Here is a 13,681-nt window from a genome sequence, read left to right on the forward strand (position 1 = left end):
TTGTATGGGTAATCTCTGCTTGGCTTTTACAACTACTGTGAGATGGCAAAGTAAAGTCAATATAAAGCCAATAAAAGCAGGTGGACATAGAGGATAACAGTATATACATACCAGTGTCCACTGGGGGCAGCAGTCTCTGAATGAAACTCACCATCCCGTCATAACAGACTGGAAATATAAGTTTAAATTTGTTTGTAAGGGTTTAAAATTAATTATAATCTTGTAATAATTATGTATTATGGTCAATCCTCATCATGTAGCTCAAGGCAAAGAATAATTAGAGAGTGTTTGACCATGGAAGGTGAAAGGAGTAGTTGTTTTTAACAATACAATATAACAGAAAAAAAACAAAACACGCACACTTAGTACAAAAGAGTAGTAAGATACTGAAAATGAAGCTGTACACTCACTCCCAAAAAGGAGTTAATAAGAAAACAAAGTGGAGACAAACACACCGCAGTGTGTTTTCACTTGCCACTGGCAGCAGCCTGAAACATAGAGAAGACAAAACCAGAGTAAGAAAACATTTAAACTGATTCCCATGAACATGTCGTGTGCACGTGGCTGCTTTAATGTGACAGGCACCTTCATTTTTTCGATGATATTTTTGTGGTTTCCTCCGAAGGCTTTCAGCAGTTTGGGTGTCCCAGGTTTGGGTCCGAACAGCGCCAGGCCTTTCTTCTTGTCATCCTCTGCTTTAGCTGCAGCTGGACCCTTGGCCTTCATTAGTTTCCTATAGACAACAGCTATGTGTCAGCGATTTTACTTCCTATGTCGTTACTGTATATGGTGCTAGTGTAGCGCTGAGCCAACCTCTGTCTGATGTCACTGTGTTGGACAGATGTTGACTCCTCTGTGACTCACCTTCCCTTCCTGGCCAGCACCTTCTGGGACTCGGGGTAGTGGACCAGGATGTCGAACAGGTCCTTCTTCTCCAGGACGAAGAGGTTAGCGAAGCCGTAAGCTTTGACGTTAGCAGTTCGCCTGTTTCCTCCGTCTTTGGAAGACTGCAACAGACTGAGAGACAAACCAGAGAAGTGTTATATCACTTTTATCACTCACTTCTTTTGTTTCTTCTTTAACTTTAACTCCACTCACCTGATCTCTCCGAACACGCAGCCGGCCTTCAGAGTGACGAACACAATGCTGTTGTCTGGTCCTCCCACCACCTGCACCGCTCCACTTTTAATGATGTACATCTCTTTACCGATGTCGCCCTGCACAGGGGGGAGACATTTATACAAAGTGGAAATACAGTTCATTTACTTTTAAACTAAGGAATTGAAAATATTAGTGTAAAACACATTTGAAATGATGATAGTTATACACATTTATAAGCCAATTATAACACTATAACTATAACTATACTATACTATACTATGTACTATAACTACATTATAACTATATTCACAATGCATTATCAATGTGGGCATTGTCAGTGAGTTACTAACAATCACATTGTCAGTGAGTTACTAACAATTATAACGTATTATAATACCTGACCTTATAAGTCATGATAAAATGCTTTATAATGTGTTATGAATATTGCTATAAAGCATTATGATCATTTATGAGTGTTTATAACTATAATTATACAGTGCTATAACTGCATTATAACTCATTATAAGTATGGTTATAATGCGTTATAGAGACAGGCGTCAAATAAGCCTTTATAAACTTTTTTATAACTAGTTTTTTACTTGCTTCATAAAGCATAAATAAACAATTATAACAAATTATAACAGTTTTCATACACTGATGCAGATATATTACTTACTAATGAGTTTCTACCATATGAAACTGGTAATAAAGTTACTTGTTAGTAAACAATAATGAGTTTTACACTTAGAATAAATCTAGTATGATCATTTGATTTGCTATAATTTGATCTGACAAATGAAACTGTTTGACCATTAAAGCAGATATCAGCTTCACGGCCGTTTCGGCTAATGCTGCGTTCAAGGCAGGCTTTTGAAACCGTAAGTTACAGCTTCAAGTCACAACTACGACTTGGTAGCGTTCCAGGTAACCCGTAGCTCGTGTTTTTACCATCCTGTTGTCTGTGAAAGTTCCCTATAACGGCCACTCGTAACTTCCGACCCGTGAACTCGTACCAGATCGAACTGGTATGACTTCACAGGAAGGAAAAACACAAAGTACGAGTTTCTTTGAACGCACCATGAGTTAGCAGCCCCCGCCCTTGTCAGGCATCAATTGGTCCTCGTGCTACGTCACCACATTCACGCGCATCCCTTGGCTGCACACACAGCCCTTCATGCCGTTCTCTCTCCTCATTGGATAACACTTGTATCCCACAAGGAAAATTTTCTCCTCGGGTTACAGCAGAGCAGAGTGACGGAGAGACTCGTGTTTAGGCTGAAATACTTCATGTAAGTGATTGCTGACGGAAAATAGGACTATTTAGGACTTATATTAACAAAAACATTCCACTGATATCTGCTTTAAGAGTAACTTGAAGCAGACAGGTACAAATGCTGAATGATGAAGAAAACAAATAAATATGTTGCTAATTGATAAGCTATAAATACAGTTTTAATAAATCCTTTACAAAGGTAGTTTTATTGTATAGTGGCACCACTTAGTGATCTAGAAAGAGAGACTTTGCTCAGGTATTTCATCTCTAAGCTGTAACTGTAACAACCATGACTCACCTTCTTCACAACAAAGTCTCCAGGCAGGTAGATGATGGACTGGAGCCTCAGCAACATGTCCACCAACATCTGCTGGTCACAGCCCTGAGGAGAAGTACAGAGATGGTCAGATGACGTCGTGTTTGGTCTGTTTTGAAGCGTCTGTGCTCTCTCCTCTCTGATGTGTCCGCACCTTGAACAGATCGATCTTCTGGAAGGTGGTCAGGTTGATGTCCACAGCGATGGCCGTCTTCATCACCAGAGGCATCTTGTCCAGCAGCTCCGACTCATCTGGAGGCATCAGGATGAAACAGAAAAAGTTCATTCTGGGGCCAAACATGAGTCTAGAGTTCAAATACTAAACTCCACTCTACTGACCCAGCATGCCCTGAGCGTCCCAGGTGTAGGTGTACCAGGTACGGACTCTGTTCTGCACCAGAGAGGGGATGCGGTTGTTCACCATGTAGGACACAGTGTTGTCCATGGAGGCTCGGAAGTACGTCTGTCCCGCTGTGGCTGCACCGATGACGTCTCTCATCTGAGGCGATGAGACAGAGACAATAAACACGGGAGGAAGAACGTCTGTCCAAATGGATTATACTTAATAATAACACAGAGAAAAACAACAAACAAGTTGGAGTTGCAGATGATGAGGTGTTAGTGTGGTGTGATGTTTTCTTCATCTATCACTACGTCACTACAGTTAGGAAACGAGACGATGAACAGGCTGGTTTTTAGAAGACGCTAAATTCTAGCACGACTCCGGGACGGACTGACGCTACGGGCACAACGTGTCTCTGCGTTACCTGTCCGATCAAACTGGAGAACACAAAGACGCCCGTGAAAAAGTTAGTCATCTGAAAGGTAATCTCAAAGACGGTGTGGGGCTCGTTAAGACCCCCGATGTTGATCAGACTGCGGACGGCGTAGTAGTAACAACGCAGGTACCTGTGGAGAGGGTGGGGGAGACTCAGTGAGACTCAGTGTCACTGGGTGTGTGTTCATGTGTGTGTGTGGATGGTTTTTAGGAGGAGCACGGCACTAAGAGTTCAGGGTTTAGTTGAATTCCTGTATTGTTCGTCCTTCTGCCAAATTTTGATGAATGCAATAAAACAAAGACATAAAAAGCAAAAACAAAAGTAAAGCAAAAACAAAAAGTCAAAAAAAGAAAAAGAACATGCCACCCAAAAAGAAAAAAAATAAGCATTAAAAAAAGAAAAACTGAAAAAAAAAACATATTATCAAGAAACTACCTGGCTGAGAATGATGGACATAAAGAATGCCCCAAAAATGTAGTTAGTCATCTGAAAGATCTGCTCGAACATGGTCTCTGGAAATGGCAACTCGGCAATCATCAGCAGGGATTTCTCCGCATAGAAGAAGCAGCTGAGGTAACTGCAGCAGCAGCAAACATAGTATAACATAGGATAAATGTAATGTCATCATAAAAATAGATGTAAAAGAAAGTAAAAATTGCCTTAATGTCTGCTGCCAAAAAACAGAGCAATTAAGCTTTAAAAAGCCTGGGTTATTGACAGTAGGCATGAATTATTAATTAACATTGACATTTTGCACAGTTTACAGGGTCTATATAAGTCTAGGACACACAGCAGTGGGTTGGTGATCACACTCTTTGGCACTAATTGCTCGGATAATTGTTAAATGGGTCAATAGTGAATGAATTATTGCGCTGGAGCAGAGGGATAATTATCTGGGAGCAACTTACAGAGGTGCATCTACATCTTTTCACAGCATTACATATTATTATGCACTTGATTTGAGTTTGCTCTGACAGTAGCAGTGGTGAGAGCTTACTTAAAAACTCAGACCAATGCATTAAAGGTAATGGACAATTTATAGAAAAATAATGTTGCGTATACTCACGGGCTGCCGATGCCAGAGTAGACCCACTTGGTCAGGCCGATGCCCTGATAGGCTGAGGCCACGTAGTAGAAGCAGGCGTTCAGGTGCAGCATGAAGAGCAGATAACCAATGGTGCGAATAACTCTGACAGGGGAGTAAAGAATGAATGTAGTTACTAATATACATATTTTCAAAAGTACTTACAGTAAAAGGATAGTTCAACATTTTGGCAAAGTGGCCCATTGCCATAATCCCTATAGTTTTAGGAGTAGGTTCGTTACCTTTAATTGTCGGTGCACGTGGTTTTCGAGGCAAATGCAGAGACTGCTTGCCAAAAGATGCCTCCGACGGGAACACGCATCAGCGGTTTTGCATGAATTTACCTCGAAAACAACTCTGTCTCAGAACGTTCCGTTATTCTCTCTTAGCGTGGTGAATGTGCAGGTCACAACTTGTCCACCAGAGCGTTTTGGAGTTGTTGGATTGTGTATTTGGTGAGTTTGATGAGGGAAACCAAGAAATCCCATTAGCCTCCGTATCGTATAGCTCTGAGCAGCTCGCGGCTCTGCTCCGCCGTTCTAAAAACAGCTTGCACCGACAATTAAAGGTAACGCACCTACTGCTAAGACTATAGGGATTATGGCAATGGGTCAATTTGCCAAAATGTTGAACTATCCCTTTAATACTGTAAGTAGTAACTGACTAAATTAAATTAGTCAGCTGACCTCCTGCCATGTGACTCACCTCCAGATGTAGGCCTTGGCCATGAGGCTCTCCAGACGGTCACTGAACTCAAAGAAGGTGTCTGCCTTGAGAATGAGAAGGAGCGAGTCAACAACAACAACAACAACAACAACAACAACAAGGAAACACAGCAGCTCTGATTTAAAGTAAAAAAACAAAGTGAAGTAAATTCACCTTCAACAGACGATTGGCTCTGAAAACGGATTTAAATCCAAACTGGAGGTAGAGCAAGTCGAAGGGTAGCAGGCAGATCATGTCTATCTGGTGAGGAGAGACGACATGAGGTCACTGACGCTGGTTCACACGCAGTCGATTCAAGGTTTAAAACAAGGTTACAGGTCGGGTTACAATACCTTGAATCTCTCTGTTTCTCTGTAGTTCTTCTTTGTCATCACTCGGTCTTTCTGAAAGGGAGAGAGAAGGCGCTTGGACATGGATGTATAAACAGTAGAGGATGGATGTATGGATGAAAAAGATGGAGTAGTGCAGTATATATAGGTCACCACCTGCATAATTCAAACCTCAGCACATCATAAAGAACAATTTGTTATCAATAAATTAACTGTGTATCCAGTTAAATGTCAGAATAAAGGCTTTATATCAATGTATCAATGCTCATTTGACATCTCACCTGTGCCGACTTGCCCATCACATCTAATTCACTGCACTTGTTTTATTTAATTTCATTGTTTTTTCCTTGGTGCTTTTATGCTGTGTTTTTAATATTTTATATGTGCTGTTTTTATGCTGTGTCTTTTGGACTATTATTATGAGATGTTCTGTATGTATTTTTCTGTGAGGCGACCTTGAGTGCCATGAAAGGCGCCATACAAATAAAATCTATTATTATTATTATTATTATTATTATTATTATTATTATTATTATTATTATTATTATTATTATTATTATTATTATTATTATTATTATTATATCAAATAAAGTAGATCCCTACTTGTGACCGTCGCTTCTCTAACTTACTATGATGTCTCCAGCTTTGACAAACTGCTTGCGCGGCTGGAAGATGATGGAGTCTGTGAGGTAGACGAGGTCGGCCAGCAGGTCCATGGCGAACCAGTATGGGATGGCGTTCTCCGTGTGGTACGGGAAGCACAGGCGGGCCGTCACGAACCAGGTGTTGTAGTTGAAGGCCAGCGTCACCAGGCTCAGCCAGGCGATGTAGCGGCGGTCCGTGAAGGGGTCGATGGTCGTCCCCACAAACGAGTCCATCTTGTCCTCCAGCGGCTTCAGCACCACGTCGACGTAGCGCCAGGCGGCTTCTTGGATCCTGGTCTTCATGGGAACCTCCTCCTTTTTCTCCTCTAAACTCTCCGCTTTCTTTTTCTCCTCCGCCTCTTTCTTCTTCTGCTCGTCCTCCTTCTTTTTCTTCTCCTGCTCCTCTTTCTTCTTTTTGTCAGCCTCCTCCTTCTTTATCCTGTCCTCCTCCGCCTGCCTCTTCCTCTCCTCTATGACCTTCGCGTAGTCGTCTTTGCGCAGCACGGGTGCTGAAAGGACAGAGGCCACGTTGAGTTGAGAAATTAAGATTTTCTATAGAATTACCGCCACAAATAAACAATTTAACATTTTATAACATAACACATAACACATTAACCACTCTCCATTATGTAAATTTTGCAATGAAGAAGTGGAGGATCAGTTACATTTATTCTTTTATTGTACACATGTAGTCAGATTTTGGTTAGACATTCAAAAGTGGCTAAGACCCAAAAATATTCACTTTGAATCTACACCATTAAATATTTAGTTGGGAGTACTGGAGATAAATTGCCCACAGATTGTAAACACGATCATTCTTTTGGGGAAAATATTTATATTTAAGACCCAAACAAAAACACTTTTGAATTTGGATTTTTTTTAGAAATAAAGTGCAATGCCAATTTCTTTTGGAAAAAAATATTGCATCAAATCAAGACAAGGCAGAAATGCATAACAAAAAATGGGAAAAACTTACTTTTGAGTGAATGTACTGTATACTAAGTAGTTACTGTTAATTTAATTTCAGTAGTTTCACATCCTTCTTTTTGTTGTAGTTGTTTAGTTCTTTTGTTTTGTTTTGTTTTATTTTGTTTTATTTTTCTTGTGCGTGTTTTTTTTTTTTTTTCATTTTTCTGTCCTGTTTTGGTCAAGTTTTTGTTGTGTTGTTGAGTTTGCTCTGTCATTTGTCTTCTGTCTGTCTGTTTATTGGTCAGTGTATTGTCGGTTTATACATTGTATATGCCTGTTCCCATTAAAAAAAAAAAAATTCAAACTCAGGTAACGACACGTCATCTGACCAACAGTGAAGCTGCGTCTGTACTCACTGACGGGAGGGGTGATCTCGGGGGAGGAGGCGTACTGATCAACTGCTTTCTCCCTGTACAGCTCCAGTCGCTCCCTCATCAGTCTGATGATGGCTCTGAGCTGCTCATCTGAGTACTTGTTGATGACGATGGGTGGGGGCGGAGGAGGGGGTGCCTCTTCTCTGAGGATGGAAAGTTTCGTCGGAGATATGAGTCATTCACAAAACGTTCACAGTACTTCAACTAAAATGAAAACCATGATTTAAATAGCAAACAAATGTCTAATGGAGATATTATTGATTGGAGCAAAGAAAGCTATAACCAGGAAATGGCTACAACCCAACGCACCGACACTGGAAGACTGGCAAGGGACTGCTCACAAAATCAAAGAGTTGGTGGTCAAAATGGATCAGATATATAAGATCACGGAGGCCTGAACTTGCTTTCAGTACCTCTATTACATGGCTTGAAGTACCAGTCTATTAATCTTGATGGAAAAATGAGTAAATGTGACTTCTTTTGTTTGAATGTTCTTATTTAAAACATTGTAAAATGAAAGAGAGAGTAATAGCTTGGAGAATATGTTAGCACTTATTGTTCAAATACATGTTTTTGTTTAACTCTGTATGTGTGTAATGGTGCTGAAATGACTTTGTATGTTTCTCCCTGATAAAAAAAAAAAGAAAAAAAAAAAGAAAACCATGATTTAGACAAAGCCTAATGCAATAATTTCAGTTCCTATTATTGTATAAATAAAATGCCTTTTTTTTTTATTACCACACACACCCCTCTTCTCCCCTCCCCACTAATCCCAGTTCATCCCTCCTGTGGCTGGTTTAATTAATGTGCACTTAAAAGAGTAGAAAAATAAGGAGTAAACTGTAGTGTCAGTCATCTCCACAGGAAGTGCTTTTCACATGATTTCACTTGTTTAATAAAGACATTTACACTGTGAAATCACATTTAGAGTAGAAACGGCTCAGCTGAAACAAGAGGGACAGGACACAGAGGACGGGAGGGGGGAGGCATCAGTGTTCATGTGTCCCCTCCTGGTGGACAAACACCAGTAATACATACAGTAATAAGCCAGGAAAGACATGTTTGTTTCCTGTCAATGTCTGATTGAAATTTGTATATATTGCTTGATTCTAGATTTTGAATGTGTGTTTTTTTATTTTTTACTACATTTATATCTGGAATTATTATAACCATTGATATACATTTGATTCTGACTACTATGAAGGTTTGTGAGTGAGTTGGTCAAATCCTTCAGAGAAGCGGCTTCAGTGCTTCACATAATTTTCCTCCTCTAAGAAACTGAGCTTTCCTTTAAAGGAAAGGCATTTACGCCATCCCATAATTCACTGCAGCAACAACATTTAGGTGACGACCTATTTAATGCTTGTGACCCAACCAAAAACAAATCTTATGGAAGTCTTGAAGAACAGGCGTATTGGATTTCTATAATGCTAAACATAAATGTTGTTTTAATAAATCCCTTCGTTGTGGAATTCACTCAAAATGTGTTTTATCTGCTAAACAAATGTATTAAAAAGGTTAAATGTTGTTATGCCTGGAAACTCAATACACTTATATTAAAGATAATTCACTCTGCCTTTCCTCAGTTACTCACTTAATTTTATTCATTTATTATTTTAATGTCTCAACTTTCTCTACTTGTGTGTTCCTTTCATGTCTCCTTATTTCAGCATATCATTCATGTTTGTTTTTGTGGTTAGGAAAGGAGTACATATATGTTGCCAAACTGTTATAAATAAAGTTAAAAAATTAGAACAAGAGTTGGACTCTTTCAGCACTGTGGTGTCTTTTCTTATTATGAATTCTCCTTTACATCTTTCCTTGACCTTATGATGTTTTCCATCGAGGTTGAGTGGTTGGGAGAGGAGTTTTTGACAAATGCCCTGAAGGCTGTACTGCAGCTTTTTGTTCTGCTAATGTGCCCCCCCAAAAGTGTAAGGCTGTCATTTTTACTACACCTGAGGAAATACAACTCTTTGCATAAGAGGAAATTAAATTTAATTGAAAAAAGCTGGTTGGAAGATATATGAGTATGATTGTTTTCAAAGACCGGGAAATTCATAGAAATGCATGAATAAAAGGTTTATAGAGAAACAGAGAACGGTGCTCAGTATCAGCTGGCACCAGCTGCCCAACACCCGACCTTATACATACAGTATGCATAAGCAGTCTGGATAATGGATGGACGGAGATACAAAGTCCACGCGGTAAGTTCAGCAGTACATCAGAGGTGGTTTTAAAGCTACTGTTGATCCAAAAGAATAAAGACACATGTGTTCTTTTCAGAATAAAGGTCTAACTAAGATACTACAAAATAAGACCAGTCTGTTCTGTCCTGCCTTCCACTGGACTCCCAGTGTTTGAAAACGTGCCCACATGCTGCTGCAGTAAAGTATCAATGAAACATTTCATTATGATATCCTAATTGATAAAACACTGCATGTTATTCATCTGAGATGTTTTTGTGAGATGACAATAATCAGTCTGAACCAGGCTGACCCAGCTGCTGTGGTGAACAGCAGCTGACACTCATGCTATTTATTCTTCATGTCACTCAGGCTGACGGCTGATGTTACTACAGGGTTATGCAATGTGCAGCAGTGATTGGTCCTTGCTGTTTGCTGAGGAAGATGTGCAGCATGCAGGAAAAGTTGTGTAGTATATTTTCAGGTGTGATTTCTTATTATATTTGTGTCCATCCACTTTATAAAATCTGTCCTCATCCTGTCTGTTTGTATCATGGAGCCAGCAGCTGAGCCCAAAATGAATTTCCCAATAGAGGCAATAAAATATATTCTGTTTCTGTCTCTGTGTCTGACACCTGTACCTGTGGAGCTGCTCCCTCGCTCTTACTGTTTACTCCTCTGTTGTGCTCCGATGTCGCCTCATTTGGAAAAGTTATAAGTGTTTACAACTGTGAAGATCACTCGAACCTGTCGTCACCCTGCGTGGTGTTCATTACGGGGGCCAGGGGCGGTCCCGGTGAGCTTCTTAAAGCTAAAAAGCTGAAAAGCTTTTAATCCACTTTCCAGTCATCTCCCTGTTTATATGCATGTAGCACCAGGGGATAAAGATCTCACATGCTGCGTTGACTCTGTGGGACTGCAGGCGCTCTCTGAGTCTGTGCCATCTTGTCAAGAAATCTGATTAATTAGCGTCCAATGCCTGATTAATGTGATGCTGGTCTGTGGTGTCAGTGGCTTGGCAAGAGTGTGTTTTGGTTAGCTAAAGTGGAGTTTGGAGACGTGTCAGATACTCAAGGGATTATGCAGTGTATCTACTCACTTTAATTTAATTTAAGCTGGTGTCATATACTTAATGCAGCCAGCCTGCAATTAAATCAGGTGTAAAAACATGGATAGGAGATGCAGGACTTACCCCTCAGGTGCAGGTTGACTGGGGTTGGCTGGAGCTGCTGTAGGTCCTGGTGCTGGGGCAGGGGCTGGGGCAGGGGCTGGGGCAGGGGCAGGGGCAGGAGCTGGGGCAGGGGCTGAAGCTGGGGCAGCAGCTGGAGCAGCAGCTAGAGCCGGAGCCGGACTTGATTCTGAGAAAAGGTGAAAAAACCCAGAGTTACATTTTATCTCCTCCAGACTTGACATTTTCAGTTCATTTTATTCTGGTCTCAGCAGGTGAAACTGTGAAATATTACATTTAATACAAAAAGCTCCTGCCCACACAACCTAAACCCCGACATCCTCTAAGAGACATGTAGCATTTTTAAAATGTTATTACCTTTCTTTTCTGCTTAACTGAAAAACAATTAGTTTCTTGCACTGCCTACAAATTGCTTTATTATCCTTAACATCATCATCATCAATATTATAATCAGACATGACGTGGCAAATGATGCTAAGTGACTTTATAGCATCTCTATTAAATCTTATTTTGAATAACTTGTTTAAAATGTATTTCATCAGACTGTTTGAGCCAATGAGACATATTATATTTGTTTTATGTTTTTGCATCAGTGCTTTCTGGTTAAACACATGTAGCAATTCAATAAGTTGCGAAATATATTGTTCTGAAGTATCTGACCACAAGATGTGGTCCAAAGGAGGCGGAGGGCAGAGAGGTGAAGCTCTCACAGTTAAACAGAAACGATCGTACAGTAATTCAGCCTCTGATATGAATGATAACTCACCCTGTGGTTTGGCTTCATTCTCCTTATCACCTGCTTTCTCCTCCTGCATGACAAATCAGCATGTTCAACAGAGTTAGCTGTTTGGCTTCATTACTCAAATCACGGTCATAAAAAAGACATTTCAATTCAAAGAGTGTTTAAAGAGTAGTGAATTTGCTGTTTGACAAATTGCTTCATTGCCCGATAGACACTTTTAAAAACAAGCTGCGTTTTTCAGATGAAATGAAATTAAAAGTGCCCGTTGGGCAACGAGCGCGTTCACCGAGGTCTGTGTAATCAAACAGTTTAATTTGATTCTTTGTTGGCAAGAGCGTGCAGCAGCTGAATGGATGGAGGAACAGATAAGAAGCCACTGCTGTTATCTCAGGAGAAACAAATGGAACCAAACTTGCTGTATTACATGCTGGACGCACTACTTTGTTTTTTTGTGGCCATGATTTTTAGTCTTGGCTTCTGCTGCTGCTGTTACTGGCACAAAGAGAACAGCATGAAAGCTAATCAACGTTTGTGAAAACATGAAAACACAGAAGAATAAAATAACTCTCAAGACATTAGATATGAATGAAAGTCTCCAAGAACAACAAGAAGTTTGAGATTATACATAAAGCATGTATATATACACATGCACACACACAAAACACCAATGCACAGACATAGGTCTTACCTTGGCTGGAGCTGGAGCCGGAGCTGGAGCTGGAGCCGCTGTGGTGATCGCGGGAGCTGGTGGCCCCGGCGGCCCACTGAGGAGCCCCTTCAACTTACCAAACATGTCTAGAAACCTAAAAGTTCATCTGCTCCAGTTCCCTGTGAGTGTCTGCCTGTGTGAGAGGCCTGAACTGGTCTCACCCTCCCTTCGCTGCCCCTGCACCGTCTCTTCTCCCAGTCTCTGACAGCAAAACGCTCTCATAACCACATTGGGGGTATTAGTGCTTTTAGCACCACTAATACTCTTGCACAGAGAATAGCCCCCGCTCTCAGCAAGCGACATTTAAGCCCATGACCATCTCATGTAAGATCCCATTAGGCTTATACTGTAGGTGACCACTAAAGCAGAATACATGTGTGTGCATTTGTGAAGAGAACATACAGACTAGACTCTCTGCCCAGTGCCCACCATTGCTCTGTTATACTCTTACTGTAGGTAACAATTCCTTCACCTCACATCTTATTGAATGCAATGAAGCACATTTGTTATCTTTCCACAAAAGACATTCAATCAATCAGGCAATGGTTGTGCTATAACTAAAATAAGAAAATAAATTAAAAACAGAAGCAGGTAAAAGTGTTGCAGAACTTCTAGGTGTTCAAAGCCGTTCTAAATAATTGAGTCTTGCATTTGGATTTAAAAAGTACCAGGTTTGGCCATTGATTATGTAAATCAAGTGTTTTAACGTTTTGGAGTAGGCAGACATGGTGAAAGCATGATCGCACTGTTTTCACCCTGACCCAAGGAGATCTAAAAGAAGTTGGCCATATGACCAGAAAAATGATCGTCTCAGACAAATATGGCGGGGCAAGGATGATAATGGCTTTAAAAACAGACTCCTGGACGATTATGAAGTCACAGTGAGAACTGTTAAAACTTCACATTTACAATAAATATCAGTCACTATAACACAATAAGTGAGGTTTGTCCAAGTAGCAACAATTGGGACTGAAAAGTACCAAATACTGCAGTTCATCAAATGGCCACTTCCTTGGGTCTTCCTCCAAAACTGATATTGACTCCCAAAAATGACAAACTTTAAGAAGAAAAACGTCCTTAATGTCACTATTATTAGCAATTGTACAGAAATTAATCAATAACTTTTATTGATATTGAGGTACTTTGACCGACTAATTTGCCATTTGATTTTAGCACCTAGTGGCCATTAGAGGAACTGCAACTCAAAGTATTTAGCTGCTGTATCCCACCTTTTCTTGCAAGCTGCTGCGTTCACTCTCA

The 13,681-nt window shown here is 40.4% G+C and overlaps 1 protein-coding gene across 1 annotated transcript; it reads right to left on the bottom strand.

The window, feature by feature from the left end:
- Positions 1-467: 467 nt before the first annotated feature.
- LOC311003488 (cyclic nucleotide-gated channel beta-3-like) lies at positions 468-12,505 on the bottom strand (the record flags this gene model as incomplete). Its single annotated transcript, XM_083995256.1, has 17 exons — positions 468-488; positions 586-733; positions 865-1,017; positions 1,099-1,217; positions 2,673-2,756; positions 2,845-2,942; positions 3,030-3,189; positions 3,458-3,599; positions 4,536-4,658; positions 5,259-5,323; positions 5,433-5,519; positions 5,612-5,662; positions 6,238-6,761; positions 7,578-7,738; positions 10,974-11,139; positions 11,737-11,779; positions 12,401-12,505. The coding sequence occupies 17 exons, from the start codon at positions 12,503-12,505 to the stop codon at positions 468-470; spliced, it is 2,250 nt and encodes a 749-aa protein (XP_083851382.1).
- Positions 12,506-13,681: the final 1,176 nt, after the last annotated feature.

This window comes from Trachurus trachurus (genome assembly GCF_905171665.1).
Source record: "Trachurus trachurus genome assembly, chromosome: 20".
NCBI lineage: Eukaryota > Metazoa > Chordata > Actinopteri > Carangiformes > Carangidae > Trachurus > Trachurus trachurus.